General features: G+C 40.3%; 1 protein-coding gene across 3 annotated transcripts in view; it reads left to right on the top strand.

Annotated features, from left to right (window-relative positions):
• PCNX2 (pecanex 2) overlaps positions 1 to 17720 on the top strand; it is a 262726-nt gene that overhangs the window by 84799 nt on the left and 160207 nt on the right. For all 3 annotated transcript variants that reach the window (XM_061624508.1, XM_061624507.1, XM_061624506.1), the window contains exons 14-17: positions 5527 to 5637; positions 6328 to 6419; positions 11143 to 11252; positions 15982 to 16078. In XM_061624508.1, the coding sequence (XP_061480492.1) occupies positions 5527 to 5637; positions 6328 to 6419; positions 11143 to 11252; positions 15982 to 16078 (410 nt within the window). The remainder of the gene's footprint in view (positions 1 to 5526; positions 5638 to 6327; positions 6420 to 11142; positions 11253 to 15981; positions 16079 to 17720) is intronic.

Below are 17720 nucleotides of genomic sequence, written 5' to 3'. Positions count from 1 at the left end.
AGAGGTGTGCAAATGAATGCCGGCATAAACACATGATTCACCAGGCTGATTTTTTTCAGCAACACATCTGTATTTCTCTTTTTATTTATGCTAGACACCTTGATATCTTTCTTTGTTTTCTCTTGGAAAGGTGCATGAAATCAGAAACTCTTACGAATGCAACATTACAGATTATTAAATGTGCAGGAGAATAAAACCTTTTGTCACTCTGCGTTAATTATCTCAATGTGATGGCCTAGTTGCTATCCAAAGCTGGGTATCATCACTGGGTTGTATGAACTATGCTCAACTCAGAGTAGACCCATTGAAATTAATGGACCTAAGTTAGTAATGTCCATTAATTTTAATGGGTCTACTGTGAGCATGACTAACATAGGATAAAACCCATAGGATAAAACCATAGGATAAAAGCCCTCAGCAATAACTTATCACCCTGTAAAGAATGAACCAAATAAGTGTGCCAGATGCTGTATGGTAAAACCCCCAAATTCACATAAGCTGACTTTTGCTTTTTCTCCCCATTTATTTTTATTTTCAATGCAGATTAGAATAAAAATGTAGCCTGCCCAGTCTGCATAACTATCAGTGGTTTGTTCACATGGAAAATGGCTGGAAATAACTGTTTTCCCCCAGAAACAGAATAAGCAATCGGTGTGCAATTTGAGGCACAAGTTTCTACAGCCTACTAATGTTCCTGTTAACATAGCTGTCTGATTGTTGTTGTTTTCTTGAACTAGAACTGTAATTCAGCAGGAGGCACCTCCCCCACTTTTCGGCATGGATTTCAGATCAGATTTTTCTTTTCTTTTTTTCAATTAATTTTTATTCTAATTTTCAAAACCAAAATAATACAAAAAGAAAACACAAATCAATAACTAATACAATACAAAAAAAATACATATATCTAAAAATATTGACTTCCGATTTGTCATAGTTCAGCTATAAATCTATAATATATAACAAACCTATCTCTTAATAGATTATAAAATCACCTTCCTCCAGCGGTTATCTTAGTTGGTTTCAAATCTCATTAATATCATATCATTTTAATATTCCACAAAAAGTCAAAGAGAAGTTTCCAATCCTTGAGATATATATCAATCAATTTTTTTTCTAAATAAACATACCAATTAATCCAGCTCATCAAATCTACTAAATCCAGTAATTTCAAAACACTATAATTCAACTATAAATCTATAATATGTAACAGACCTATCTCTTAATAGATTATAAAATCACCTTCCTCCAACAGTTATCTTAGTTGGTTTCAAATCTCATTAACATCATATCATTTTAATCTTCCACAAAAAGTCAAAGAGAAGTTTCCAGTCCTTAAGATATATGTCAATCGATTTTTTTTTCTAAATAAACATGCCAATTAATCCAACTCATCAAATCTACTAAGTCCAGTGATTTTAAATCGCTCTTCTGTCATTATCCATATTGGGTCCATCTTCCATCTTCCATCTTTACGCACCCAAAAATCTTGCTGTCATAGTCATATAATAAAAGTCTGATAGGAATTTCCTCCATCACAGATATTTTCTTACCATCAAATCCAAACGTATCACTGAAGTATTGTTGCAAAGCCGCATCTCTGTTCCTCTTTTCCACGTGATACACTAGTACATCTCTTGAAGGTTTTTCCATTGACACAAAACAGGGATTAATTCTGTTAACTTTCTCCATTTCAAGTTCCATCAGATCCTTCCAGTCCAAGAATTTTTTTGAACCGATAATATCTTTATCTCTAATCTCTTCAATTCCTTCAGGGACAGCGCTGAATTCCAAACTGTAATATTTGTCTCCAGGATCCATCACAGCCAGGAAATCCAAATCTTTTTTCATGTCCATAATTAAGCCAATCTCCATAGTTTGAACCTTGCCTTTAATTTCTCTTTCATCTTTTTTTTGTTTTCCAGATCTATGTTTATTCTCCTTTCTCATAGAATCCTGAGTTTCTTTCAGCTCCTGTCTCATTTCGTAAAATTCAATTCTCCACGCTTGTCTATTATTTCTCAGTTCTTGTTTTATTGAGTTAATCCCATTCATTATTTTCTGAAACATGTCTAGAGATAAAGTCCCTTCTTGTACATCCATGGTCTTCTTAATTGTCATTCTTAAAGCCAAAGGAACAAAACTCCTTCAATTTTCAATGTCCCAAACAAAGAGCAGCTTATTTCTTTAACCAGTTACAAAGGAGTTAATTTTTCCAACAAACTAACGTCACACGCTAGACAGCCCTTATCTCTTATCTGCCTGAAAGTGTAAGAACAGCTTTAGTTCACAGCGTCGAAATAGCTAGTAGCAGAGAGAATGAGCAGATTCGTCAAAAAAAAAAGTAGATCAAAAAGTAGTCCCAGCCATAGATCAAAAAGATTTCTTATCTCCTCCAATCAGAAATCTCTCGCCCGTTGTAATCTTTAGAATGCCATTTTCCATGTCAGCTTTTTGCAATAAAAAAAAAGATAAGCTATTTATATTTTCTTCCCCCCTAGCTCCGCGAACAAAAAAAGGAAAGTCTTACCTCACCTAGATTATCTCAATTGCTGTTACTTTGACAAATCTCTTTAGCTGTATAGATAAGAAAATGATGAATGTAGACAGGAGGATGTTTGCCTGTTAATCCGTATAAAAAAAAACGGGTCACTTATCCAGCTGAGCTAGCATAAAAATCCTCGCTCTGTCTGAGCTGCTGGAAGACAGACAATTCTGACGAATTCCAGACTCCAACAATCAAAACAAAGCTATGTGGGGAATCTCACGTTTCTTCTTTAACCGGAAGAAATTATTCCCAGTCAGAAAAGAGCCTTCTGACTGAATTTAAACTGGATGAGTTTCATCCAAGACGGGAGCCTGTCTCAGAGGCTGCACAGGCGTAGGGATCCTCCTGGGAAGTCCCAGATCAGATTTTTCTTGGATTTCTCATGATACAGCTTCAGTGTAACTAGCGGTTCACATGCTGTCATTACACAATATGCTCCCTTCTATCTGCTACAGATTTTAACTTGGGAATAGAGAGGAGCAACTTCCCTCTGGCTTGTGTCAGATTGACTCAGAAACAAGCTCAGCTATGTCCCCAAAAATCTGAACCCTCAATCCCTTCCTACTTTCTCATTTACTCACCTCATTTACTGGTGTACTCTGGCAGCAGCAAGCTGTAGGGAGAGGGGAGAGAGGGAGACCTTTCCACATCCCTCTCTCTCCGGTGCCTGGTGTGGTGTGCTGCAGCACACTACACCATAAGGCCTGGCAATAGCCCTTGGGAAGTATAGTTTTCCCAAGGGCTACTGAAATTGCAATGAGTTATGCATCTCATTACTGCAGTAATTTGTCATCAAATTTATGTACTTTCAACCCTTGCCCTTCTTGGCTTATTAAAGCTTGCTGAAAGCGTATGACCAAATGGATCCAGGATGCGGTCAACATGCAGGAGGGAGTGGTCCCAGCCACCCTGAAAGAGGTGGTGATCTGACTGCTCCTGAAAAAGCCTACTTTGGACCCATTGTTTTGTGACAACTACTGCCCAGTTGCAAATACCCTCTTTTTAGGGAAAGTGATTGAGAGGGTTGTAGTGCAGCAATTACAACAGATTATTTTGATACATTCCAATCTGGGTTCAGGCCTGGTTATGGGACTGAATTGGCCCTGGTGGCCCTGATGGATGACCTTTATCGGGAGAAGGACAGGGGAAGCAAGATCCTGTTATTCTTACTTGATCTCTCAGCAGCTTTTGAAACCATTGACTATGGTATCCTTCTGAGCCAACTTGGTGAGATGGGTATTGGAGGCATTGTTTTACTATGGTACTGATCAGGGTCATCTTTAGAAAATAGCATTGGGTGATTATCTTTTGGTTCCCTGGCAGTTGTGCTATGAGGTGCTGCAGGGTACCATCTTGTCCCCAATCCAGATAACATCTATATGAAGCCCTTGGGAGTGGTCATCAGGGGATTTGGGGTGAGGTGTCAGCAGTAGTTGATGATACCCAGCTCTATTTCTCTGCAACATCTGAATCAGGAGACAATTCAGATGTTACTGGACCAGTGCCTGGACTTGGTGAGGGGCTGGATGATGGCCAAAAAAACTGACTATGAATCCTAGCAAGACGGAGGCGCTGTGGGTTGGTGGTTCCCAAGTCTGGATAATTGGTAAATTGCCTGCTTTGGATGGGGTCATACTCACTCTGAAAGAGCAGGTTCATAGTCTGGGGATGCTCCCGGATACATCTTTGTCACTAGAGGTCCAGGTGACCTCAGTGGCTAGGAGTGCCTTTTATCAGCTTTAGCTGATAAGACAGCTGCAGCTCTTTCCTACCGCCTGACCACAGTTGTCCATGCACTGGTAACCTCCACGCTGGATTACTGTAATGTACTCTATGTGGGCTGCCCTTGAGGTTGGTCTGGAAGGTGCAGCTGGTGCAAAATGCGGTGGCATGACTGCTTACTGGGGCAGGATATTGCCAACATGTTGTTCCACTGCTGAAATAATTGCACTGGCTACCCATTAGCTTCTGGGGTATGTTCAAGGTGCTGGTTGTAGTGTATAAAGCCCTATACAGCTTGGAACCAGGATACCTAAAAGATCATCTTACCCCTTATATGCCCAGTCAGTCATTGCACTCGGCAGTTGAGGGCCTCCTGCAGATACCATCTCATCTGGAGGTCCGTTCTGCACAAAAGGAAATGGACCTTTAGTGTAGTGGCACCTACCCTTTGGAATTCCCTCTCCTTAAATATTAGACAAGCACCATTTCTGTAGTCTTTTCAGCACCTACTGAAGACCTTCCTCTTTCAACAAACCTTTTAAGTAGTGACCTTATCCCAGTTTGCACCTGTGTTGGAATTATTTTTAGGCTTTTAAAAAAAAGATGTTTTAAAGATTTATTTTTAAGTTGTTTTTAAAGATGTTTTGTTTTTAAGATGTTTTTAGTGTTTTTGCTTAGTGCCCTGGGCTCCTCAGAGAAGGGACGGGATATAAATATAATTAATTAATAGCAATAACAATAATAAATCCATAGGCTATAATAGTTTGTCCTTTGTATATGTTCAACTTTCTGTCCAATAATCATTTCACTACATCTTGTCACTGGAAAGCTGTCACTCTCAGTGTTTTTTACTAGTCTACTTGGATAGGGGATGTGTGGGTTTAGGGAACAAGACTAATGCATTCTCCAGAGTTCACAAGGAATGTGAATTTAGGGGGTAGTATCATATGTTTTGTTAACCAAATCATATCTTTATTTAGATTATAGATAAGCAATTATTAACATTTTTATTATAATATTCAATATCTTACAACATCTCTTTATGTGGCAACTCCTCAATAAAGTAATAACAGCAGCAACAAAATTGGAATGTGCAGGTAATAGCATTGATGTAATCCCAACAGTTCTTCCAAATCCCTTTTTTTCTCCCTTCTTGTTGACATAAAAGTTTACATACTCTCCTAACATGTTTTTCCACATGTGACACTCGTAAACAACCAATAATCTAATTTTGTGCCTCTCTGCATGTTTAATTTCAGGATTTTTATTTTGCTTTCCTGCAATTTCTCTTCTTGGCCTTTTCCCACAAATAAACACTTTCTGCATATATCTCCTGGAACAAATAGATATGCTGCTATTTGGAGGTTCTGGTAAGTGACTTCTTATATTGTGTACATCCAAAACAAAAAAACCCCTCTAATTATAATCAAAACTGACTTAAAGGGCAGTATACAGAAACTTTGGTGTTGTCCCTTTGTTGGCAATGCTGGCAGCAGCCATCTATCCACGGCAGGGTTTGCTTTTATGAGCAGGCACTAAGATCCAATGGAGCTCCCTGAGGCTGCCCAATTGTTTCAGTAAACAATTTAATCTGTATTGGATTAATAATGTTAAAGTTTGGTATTCTGGTCTCTCTGGGTCCAATAACTTGTTTGATTTTATACGGGTTCCCAAGCTGAGGTCCATGGACCACCAGTGGTCCATGGCATGTCTGTGAAGAATAATTCTATAGAATCATAGAAGAATTATAGAATTCTGTAGAATTCTATAGAATTCAAACTGTAATCCAATAAAATACAAAAAACCCCAAAGAAACCCCATATAGCATCAAGCACAGTGCATTACAATTGCTACAGCAGGCAGAAAAAAATCATTAAGTCATCTGCCTCAGCAACTTTCAGGTGGTCCATGGTTAAAAAAATTTGGGAACCACTGATCTAGGCAAAACAGCCTGAGATGAACCTGTGTTATAAATTGGTGGGAATCTATCATAGTTTTGATTTGTATTGTGGCAGCTATATCCAGATAGGAAGCAGTAAATTTTGATTTTTGTATTTCAGCTGCTGCTGGGATGATATCTTCTCTATATAGTATTTCTCGAAGCTTCATAATTGTGATAGTCCTGTACGCATTCTGTTTCAATGCAGTAAAGGTAAGGAGGCAAAGGATTTTGTTAGCAAAGCTATTGTGGTTGTAGCCTCAGTTTTTTTGTTTTCTTCTGTCCACAGACCCCTATAAACAGTCTATAAACAATACTCTGATTTTTCATTATTTTCCCTCCTGGCAAAAAAGGGGGGTTGTGAAAACTGGTGCACTCCTCTTCTATGAGGAGACTGCATTGTACATTACATTTGTTGCACAGTGGAAGGAAGGAGTTTGTGCCTGTTCCTCCACCCTGCAAAGAGGAGTTTGCCTTTTGCTGCATCTCTTGTGAATACTGAAAAAGAGGGATTTAAAGTGGAAGGAGCTGGGAAATATTGCATGACATTATGGAGGAGAAAATGATAATCTAAGGCAAGTACATTAATCAGTTGCTTTGTATAGTTGTGTTCTCTGAGGGTTAACTGACTTTCCAAATCTTCTTTGGCAATAGCTTTAAGGACAATCCTTTTAAAAATGTTCTGCCATTTGCACATCTTTTCACAGAACAATCATCTAAATTACACCAGGCAGGTGGCTTTGTAGATAAGCAATCTTGCCCATAGGCTAGACTTCATACTGCTTTGAAATGTGCTTATAATGTTACCCTGAATTTGGAGAGCGCTGCAAAAGATTTACAAGATATCTGCTGCAAATTACACATATTAACTGCAGACTTTCTGTTCACACAGGAAAATTATGCCTAATTTGAATTTTTATGACCTTGTGGTTTTTTAAAAAAAATATACTCTTAAGCAGAAATGATGCAATTTATTTCATCTTCTAACCTGGCATTGGAATGTTCATACCTCTTTATGCAGTGTGAGCTGAAGTGAAGGCTTGTGTTAAACCTGATTTCCTTTTAAACATGGCCTTAAATGTCTTTCATTTTCATTTCAGGGCATTCTTGCAATGGGGTGGCACATGCTCCCATTTCAGTAGAAAGGATGCCCACATTGCACAGTGCTTTGCTGTCTGTATTCCTTGTAGTCTGCATAGATAGAATGTATAATAACAGAGTGTCCAGAGTGGCTGGACAACCAGCCAGATGTGCGACTAACAAATCAAATAAATAATAAATAAATAATAACACAAAAGACCACTTTCTTTCCAGAGAATCTACTTGCCCTATGACCAGTGCAGGTGGTCACAGAAAAATGAAAATAATAAATAAAGGAAGAACAATTTGGTTGATGAGGTGATAATGTGGCCAGCATTGATTTTTTCAGGAAAATCAGTTATAATAATTTCTGAAAAATAAAATGGAACAGTATCATACAACTGACCTACAGAGCAATGGTACAAGGTTCTCTTCATCCCATTTCCAAAAAGATCTGAGAGAACTGGAAGCAAAAGTGTAATGCACGGCAATAGGACTGGAATGTCTTCTACATGCACAGAGATAATTTGATCAGAGCACTTTCAAAACGAAGCAGATGCAGGGCAGAGGATAAAAAAATATTTGGGAAAAACAAAGAAGGAACACCCATGTTCCTTTTCATATTACATTCTGCTGTCTGTGAAATGTAAGATCTAACGGGGTTAAAGCAAACAAAACACAATTTCATGCCGTGTATAAGGGACCTGTGGAACTCTCTGCTAAAGGGCTGTGATGATGGCTGGAAATAAAACCAGGGTTGTGTTCACACTGCACTTTAATAATTATGCAAATGTGCATGTTTCCTCTTGTGTTCCAAATTTTTACTAATTTATTTGGCTTCTGTTAATCCTAGGGCAGTACACATTGCTGTGGAGGGCCCTTAAAACTCTGTAGAGTCTACTTGGCTTCCTGTCCACATGAAAATCTATTTAGCAACTTGGTTGGCTTCTTTGATGTCGCTACAAATAACCCATACCTTCTAACACTTAGGCCACAGTCCAGTACACACTTACCTGGGAGCAAGTCCCATTGAAGCCAATGGAACTTACTTCTGAGTAGACATGTGCTGGATTGCAGCCTTAGTGTGTAGTGACATTATAATAATGACATCATCATATATGACTTTCGGGTGAAGTTGAAAGCAGGGCTCCCATTTCTGCACCCTATGTGGGCTTGTATATCTTGCCGTCTGTTGATGAGACTAGTTCACCAACCCGGAATGTAACCTAAATGTCTCAGATAAGAGAGCCAGAGGATTTGTGTTTGGCTACAGAATGTCTCAGAGCTCATGACTACTCCATTATACCCTTGCTTTTGAGTAGTTCTCTTGGAGCACTGGATAGAGCTAGAATCTAGTGCATGTATTGAAATGTGATTCAGTTGAAGGTGGGACCTTCTGCATGCAATGCATGTGCATTGTTACCAAACTATGGCCCCACCTCTGAGTCTTCAGCACCCTCATAAGCACTGAAACATTGTTTTGGCAACTGCTTGGCTTCAGAAGATAGTGGCATGCAGAATAATTTTCAGAACTATGATAGGAGTTCTGCCCTCTGTGAGGGAACTAGCAGTGATATGGAGACTCTAACCTGTCCATCCTCTGAATCCAAAGGAAGGACAGCCATCATCTTTTTTGCAGTTTTACCATGGGATGCATGGACTGTCCACCTACTGCCTAATGAGACCCCACTCCAGTTTTTTGATGGGGTGTTCCTCAGCCTTCAGCTCTCATGAAATTAGCCACAAAATCAATTGAGTGTAGGCTTACATGTGACAGTTTGTAGTTCCCAAGTCATGGTGCCAACATCGAATTATGATGGTACTTCATGAAGTCAGTGATGCTGCCCAATTAACTTCCTCACACCCTTTTGGGTATGGTTGCTGTTAGTCTACAATTGTTAGTTCTTCATGTCCAACTACTTATTTTGCAGTAAGGGTAGAGATACACTTAGTGTTGTGCCAGTTCCTGGGGGTATCTACCTCTCTTTTCTCAAAACGGGGGCACACAATGCTGGTCAAACTCTGCCCCTCTTAAAATCTCATTGGATCAGCTCCAGTGTGTGTGTAAATTCAGCTTCAGGGAGGTTTTGCAACTGATTGGTAGATCGACCCCTTTGTCTTCCAGATGTAGCCAATGGAAACACTTTGCTGCAGTTTCAGGTAGAGACAGTGACTGGCCCATCGCTTTGCTGTGGGTGGTCCTGAAAGGCCTGAAGGCAGCAGTGGGGAAGGGAGCTATGCCCAGCGGAGGGCAGTGTTGCGTCAAAACAGCCAGAAAAACCATTCTGGCTGCTTTTCAAGCGACTAGTGTTGTCCACTACCTAAGTCTTCACTGGAAACTGATGCACTACCCCTGCTTTTAGGAACACTTCTTGGCAGTACATCTGCTAGTGTGCATCCTGTGCATATGTTCTCATGATTACTGAGGGAAATGTCCACAAAAGTGATTTACAGGTTCCCATAGCTAGTTACTGTTCAAGGCTTTCTTAACAGGTGGAGTTGGATATTTAAACTTTCACACTTATCAATCATATTAATGAGGCATGAAGTGGTTTGTAATGCCTGCCTTTTAGTACCAGGAACTTAATTCATAACTTTGACTATTTTGTCTTAATTAAAGTTTCAGAGTGGCAAAGTGTAGAATGTAAAGATACTCTCCAAGCAGCAAGAATGCACAGCAGATTTTTAAAACAAGACTTGATATCCACAGATGCATATTTAAAATAAAGCCATGATTCCATTAAGTTCCATTGATAGAAAAGCAGTGGAAAACACTTTCAACATTTATCAGTATTTCAAAATATGTGAGAAAGTTTTGGAGACAGGTTGTAAATTGATAAATCTTCTCTAAATTGGATACTTTTGAGGTCTTTTCTACAGCTATTAGAGATATGAATGTTGGAAATAGCTTTCAAATTTTTCTCACTATCTATATTGAATGACAGGATGGTCATAGATGTCAAAATGAATATGTTGTGATTTTTCTTCATACTTTCCCTTAGAGCAGTGGTGGCTGGTGACTCCATATCAGTGGGGCAGTGGAATCTCCTCCGGATTTTAGTCCGAACTTACAAGAATCTGTCCAAGGTGTTGTGCATGTTTGTAAGTTCAGACTAAAACCCGGAAGGGATTCCACTGCCCCACTGATATGGAGTCACCAGCCACCACTGCCTGAGAGATTTGGCTTTGAATATGTACCGATTCTTGCATTGAGCTGATGGGAAATTAATCTCAAAGCAGAAGTAGTACAAGAAAGTGAAGAATGGCATGGCTGCCTATTCAATAACGAACCACTGGATGTTGGCATAATAAGGACCAATTTGTATGTGCAAACAATAGCCATAGTTGTTTGAAATGCAAGCCCATGCTCAAAGGCTGCTCCCTACAGCTTGCTGTTGGTGTGAGGCAGCTCCCTGCACAGTTCCAGTTAGTCCACTCCTACCAACACAACTTACATTATTTCTAGCTTTGTGTTGGTGGTCAGAACTATGATGGCAGTTACTTAACACCTATGTTTTGCCCCATGAAGCTGCTTATGTGGGGCTAGATTGCAAATCCAAAATGCAGGTGTGATTTTATAGAGCGAATAAGGGAACAGTTGACTCTACTAAACAAATGACAGAAGCCATTTTCTTTTATAGACTACTTTGCACTCTTAGGTATTGCATTTTAGACCACTACATGTCACTGCACTGGAGGGAAAATGAGATTTATTTATTTTAAATTATTCATTGTGCTTTTGAGTCTACAGGTTTGGAGCAAGATTAAATTAGACAAAATGAGATACAATATAATTATTCTAATGAGTGGAGTAACCGTTGAACTTAAAGGCATTTTTTCCCATCTACTTCTGCAGGAGCCATGGGATGCTCAACACATTCCTGCATTGTTCTCTGCTTTCTGTGGCCTTTTAGTTGCACTTTCATATCATCTTAGTAGGCAAAGTAGTGACCCATCTGTTTTAATGTAAGTCATCAGCAATTTTGAAAATGATCTTTGCTTCTAAAGCGTATATTGATGCACCTTTAAAATAAAATTAATTGAATGATGCGCTTTTGAGCTGTGTGGTAGGCTAGTTTTAAGCTAGTGCTCAGACCTGCTCCACATGGCAAATGTTTACATAGCAAAAAATGATAAAAGACCTGTGTACATGCTGGTTGCCCTCCACACTGTGTGTAATACTGATGTATGGAGGCAGTGATGACCAGCAACTTGGGTGGCTTTAAAAAAGGATTAGACAAATTAATGGAGGATAAGGCTATCAATGGCTACTAGCCATGATGGCTATGCTTTACCTTTATGGTCAGACACAGCATGCTTTCAAATACCAATTGCTGGGAAAACTGCAAGAGGGGAGAGTACTCTCGTGTTCAGGTCCTGCTTATGGATTTCCCATAGACATCTGGTTGGCCACTGTGAGAACAGGAGGCTGGACTAGATGGGCTATTGGCATGATCCAACAGGCTCTTCCTATGTTCTTTTGTTCTTTACAACTCCTTCTAGAAGGCCCAAAAGGCCGATAGAGGCAAGGGTAGCAAATGCATGGATTAATTGAACTGGTTGCCAGGTAATGCTTTTACTGTAATTTGCCAGAGAGCGATTGTGAGAGGAAAAAATGGAAATACAAAGTTTAATATTCAGTATTTGGGGGTAGGCTTCCATAGATAGGGTCCAAACATTCTCTCCCAGTTGACATTCTACTCAAAATTCTTGAACTTAGGATCATCCACTGAACTCAACTAGTGATAGGTTCAGGAAAAACAGAAACAGGCAGTACAAAAATTAGCCTATGGGATTCATTGCCATTGGAACATGTGATGGCTACTGGCATATTGTTGTTTCATTATTTACAGTTATGGAGAGTTGGAACTAGAGGAAAAGTTACATTTGCCACTGGGATGTTACCAAAAACAGCATCCCACTGACAAGTCCTCCCCTCTCCTGACCTCCTTAACATCTAGGAGCATTCACTATGTGAGTATGGGCAATCACTTTGTGAGTGTCCCCAAACCTGTTCTATGTAATTGGCTGCAGGTGGTGGGGAAGTGATAATACCAAGGGTAGCCAACCTGGTCTCTTCCAGATGTTGTTGTTCTCCAACACCCATCAGGATAGTCAGCATGGTCAGGAATGATGGCTACCCTTGGATAATATGATAGCTCTGATCAGCATGGTGTATGCTCCTAGATATTAATGGTCACGGGTTGCCATGAGGGCATGGTTTCCTCCTGAAGAGTAATATAGCATGGGTCCTAGTCCTCAGTCTATTGGTGAATATTTATTTAGTTATTAGATTTTACTTTTCAGTACAAGGTAACGTGCCTCTAAAATATATTATAAAACAAAATAAAATATGAAAAACACAGCTTTTTATAAATAAAAAACCCTTATTAATAAAACCATCCATGCTATCAGCCATGATAACTAAGAATGAAACCTCCACGTTCAGAAGTATTTTCCCGTCCACATAAGAGCATAAAAAGGGCCCTGCTGGATTAGGCTGAAAGCGTATCTAGTTCAATATCCTGTTTCCCATTGCAGCCAACCAGATGTGTGTGGGAAGCCCATAAGCACGGCATAAATAAGCACAATAGCCCTCTCACAATGGTATTCCTCAGCAAGTGGTATTGAGAGGTATACTGCTGCCTCTGGTCTTGGAGGCAATACATTCATCATTATGGGTTGCCACTGATAGCATTATCCTTCATGGATTTGTCTAACCCTCTTTTGAAGCTGTCGAACTTGGAACCCCTCACCATGTCTTCTTGTAGCAAATTCCATATTTTAACTCTCTGTTTACTATATGGTGGGGGAAAACAAGTAGGGGTGTCTATACCTTTCATGGCATGTTTATGAATTTCCCATGATAATCTAGCTGGGCACTGCAGAACCAGAGAAATGCAGAAACAGAGTATTTCTAAGAGACCCTCAGAATCCTTCAGCAGCTTATCAAGGGTCCCTTGGGGAAAAAACTTTGATAATGGCAGACAAGCTGCTTGTTTGCTATTACTGTTGTTTTCCCTGAATGCATAGCTGCAGGAGGAAAATTGGCAGGAAAATCGGAAGGGAGAGGGTTCCCTATGGTTAGAAACTATTAAGCTAGGCTGACTTTTGGTTAGATTCAGAAAGTCAATTTTTACATTTTTATGAGAGAGATGGTAGGCTTGTTTCTTTAGGAGAGAATGTAGAAAGTTTCTTCTATCTAAATGAACTTAGACTGGGTTGGCACACTAAACGTACCTCCATATGACTTATGTACTTGCACATCCACACAACTGATGAGCTGACTCACTGGTACCAGTGATGCTCTGGGAAGCTCAAGTCTGCACAGATTTTGCAACAAGAGTTTCTGCGGTAGGCGGCACAGGAATGGAATAACCACCCATTATCACTTTAAACTTCCAAAAATGATTATTTATTGAATTTATTTCCTGCCCTTCCTCCCGAAGGAGCCCGGGGTGGCAAATATAAACAAAACAATTTAATAAGAAAAAGAAAAACATACTAAAACAATTTAAAACATTCCAAAACACAATTACAATTTAAAAGATTCCAGAACACAGTTAAAATATTGTAAAACACAGCTTAAAAACATTCTTTCATCAATGATCTTCAGGTTGCCACGAACAGTCCCCTACAGTCATCAAATGCCTGGGTAGACAAGAATGTGTTAAAATTCCTCCTGTAAGCTAATAGTGATGGAGACAGATTTACCTCTCTGGGGAGGGCATTCCACAAATGTGGATCCACCACTGAAAAGGCTCTGCCATGGGTCAACGTCAACCAGGCAACGCTCTGTGGCAGCACCACAAACAAGATTTTGCCTGCCAATCATAGAGTCCAACACGGTTGATATTGGGGAAGGTGTTCTTTTAGCTACTTGGGTCCCAAGCCATTTAGGGCTTTATATGCTAGTATTAACATCTTGAATTGGTCCCAGTAATTCACTGGCAGCCAGTGCAGCGCTTCAGGACTGGTGACACATGGTCCCATCAGGCTTCCCCACATACCAGTCTAACAGCCACATTCTGCCCTAGCCGCAGTATCTGGACTGTCTTGAAGGGCAGCCTCACATACAGCACATTACGGTAGTCCAGATGGGAAGTCACCAGAGCATGGACAACTGAGGATAGGCTATCCCAGTCTAGGAATGGCCATAGCTGGTGAATCAGCCTCAGTTGGTCATAAGCACTCCTAGCCACACAACTGACAAGCTGGAATCCAGGAGCACTCCCAGACTATGAACCTGTTCATTCAGAGGGAGTGCAACCCCTCCCAGACCAGGTCATACACCTAATGCCTAAATATACGTATATGTTTTTCCTTTTTTTAAAAAGTACACTCACTTTTCATTAATTCTTATTTATAAAACCAAAGCTCCGGCCTTTTTCTTTAAATTAGGAATGTTGTGTCCTTGACATTATAGCTTGGTTGCCTTGTACAGTTTCTAATCTCCTCTAATACCTTTAATCACATCTCTGCAGTTTGAACTGCTCTTAAATATCTTATTTGGGATTAAAACACTTATTTCTGATATTTAAAAAGCATCAAATATTCATGGGCTAACCATGATTAAAGTGCATAATCCTCCCTGCGCCCCCCCAATTACTTTGAACTAAATTAAAAGGTATTCAAAGGATTGTAAGAGGAGATGCAGTGCCATGAAGATGAAAAAGAAGCTGGAACATAAAACTAAATTAGAAATTAGCATCCCTCCCCCAACTGATATAACGGTTTTTGAACCTCTAAATTATGACTGCTTGAAAGAAGAGAGGCACTAAAATTAAGTGTAATTTCACAAAAACCCTAAATCTACTCTCAGATTGTTTTCAAGTGATTCCCTGTAGTGCATACAGCATATGTGTAAAGAAGATTTTTTGTAAATATGGTGAGATATGAGGGCAAGTTCACACCATAGAAATAATACAGATCTGCCTCATATTTTGTGTTCATTTAAGTCCTATTTACACATTCTCTTCTCTGCCCCCAATTAACCACTGCATGACGGGGAGAGCTGGGATAAAAACATAGATCCCATCTGCATATCCCCATCCCTGCAACCCACCATGTGTTGGGGGCTGAATGCCTGCACAGGGTACCTGATCTACTTGAGGAGGCACCCTGCGCAATGTAGAACCCTGATCTTCCAGGGTTTATGATTATTACTATTGCATGGACACCTATTTAAGTAGAGCAGGCTCACTGCTGTTGATATTCAGTTCCCAACATGTGGAGAGCTGCAGGAACAGTGACAAGAGACATGTGGGAAGGCGCAAAGCCAATGGCCTCATCTCCATTCTCTCCCTCATGTGATCGCAGTCGTGGGGACTGTGGGAAGAAAGAACAAGGCAATACTTGTATTAAAAACAGTCCCGTAGTGGCTTGTGGGACTATTCAGGCCTGCGTTCCTGAGCAGCCACTTTCAGCCACATCCTGAAACACTTCCATCTTTTATGATCACATCCAGTGGCAGCTCATGTGACAGTCTGCTGGGTGGCGACAAGCTTCTGCCACTGGTCACAGTGGTACATTAGAGACTGGGTGGTGCTCACATACTGGTCTGCTGATTCCCCATTGTTTGCCCAGACGGGTTAGAAAACATAGGCCTAGATTGCTTTCCTCTGTAGAACCCTATAGATAGGTAATTAACAAGCTGCTATATGAAAATGTCCTAATTGAGTTTTTTTTTAACTAGGTCACTTATTCAATGTAAATATTTTCCTCACTTTCTACATCAACATTTGGAAGATTCACAAACAGATCGACTTCCTGAGAAGATGAGAGAATCAGTGGTAGGTTTGTTTCTTTGAGTTTACGGAAGCCCATGCAAAGGCATCACCTGAAATCCCACAGCCATGCTGTTATATTATTTTGCGCACCATGTGTCAAGATGTCTGATCTCTAGCAGAGAAGCAAGTCTGGGTAGAGCTGTGAATTGCTTCAGGTGCATAACAGAGAAAGAAAGGTTTTAGGGCCGAGGCTGCTTCCCTCACTGACTTTCCTCCTTGGCCGGTAGAAAGTCGCTGGGAGTCTTTAATGTTGACGGTGCTGCACAATCCCATATTGTCTGAATGGGAATAACAGCTATATCTTCCATGAGAAAACTAACAGGAGTTTTATATTCTACTTGAGGTTAAAAGAGGGATGATCTTGTTTTTTATAAAAATTACTTTAAAGCAGTTATGCCATGGTTTTGATTTTGCTTAGAATAGCAGCAGAGATAGAGGGGGTTTAACTTTCCTCCTCAGTGTCACTTTTGCAGTTTAAATTGGTCCTCCAGAGTGGTTATTAGCTCACTGAGGAAAAAATACATGCATGGTGTAGGTACCTGTATCTCTACTGGAGAGGGACCATAGCTCAGTGGTAGAGGCGTAGAGCATATGCTTGTATGCAGAAGGCCCAAACTCAATGCCTGGCATTGACAGGTAGGCTGGGGAAGATTCCTGTCTGGAACTCTGGAGAGCCATTGCTGTTCATTGTAGGCCAGGGGTGGGTTCTAAATCATGTAAGTAGAGGAGGCTCCCCACTTCAGACCTTTGTCCTCAAACATGTGGAAAGCTATTACTACCACACTGGATGATGTGCTGGAGAGGGTGCAGTTTGGATGTATGCTTTGCATCTCTTGCGTGTTTCTTTACACGCGAGGAGGACAAATGCCTGAACAGGACTTATGGGTGTGTTCTGTATGTGTGAATGGCATGCAGCCCCAGGAGGGTTGGCAGTCCTCAGGCCAAAAAGGATCCTCACTCTTGGAGTAGACAAGATTAGGCGAGATAGATAAATTTGCTGACCTGGTATAAGACACTGTTCTATATTCCTACCTGAATTTTTCCCTGGCATGGCTAAACATATGGGAGGGGGAATTAGATGGAGAAAACAGGCGAGTCAAAAGGTTAAACCACCACTTTCCTCCACTGCTGCTTTAATTAAAATTGCAGACCCCTGGGTCTGCTTTAAAGTTAAAAATAAAGTAGGGGATACAACCATAGATTTCCCACTTCATGCGTATCTCGTATGGACCTCAGACAGGCTACTCTGAACTTGAGGACTTCACTCAATGAACACATAATCTTTTTGAAGGGCTTTGAGCATTCAGAAAAGCAGCAACAGCAGTCATGCTTCAGGCTTCCTTTCTTCCCCACCTCTCATATCTCACGTGTAATATAACAAGTGGGAACTTGTTCATATCCTGTAAGAAGAGCTAGATGAGGTGCCTTCTATCTGTATCTGTGCATTTTTAAAAATTCTGATTTGTTTCTGAATTGCTCTGTGCACTCTTGGCTTCAGTCTGTAATTCTACTCCTGAGCCACTCTGTATAAAATGAAACTGTGTTTGCCCATTCATTATAATGGGGAACCTAAAAATGGCTGTAACTGTTTCCTCTTTTGGCCAAAGTGGATGAAATTCACAGGCACATGAGCCCTTCCAGAATG

The sequence above is a fragment of the Rhineura floridana genome, chromosome 4 (assembly GCF_030035675.1).
Source record: "Rhineura floridana isolate rRhiFlo1 chromosome 4, rRhiFlo1.hap2, whole genome shotgun sequence".
Classification (NCBI taxonomy): domain Eukaryota; kingdom Metazoa; phylum Chordata; class Lepidosauria; order Squamata; family Rhineuridae; genus Rhineura; species Rhineura floridana.
Note: the sequence above shows the minus strand (reverse complement) of the source record. Positions and strands in the feature narration are given on the sequence as shown.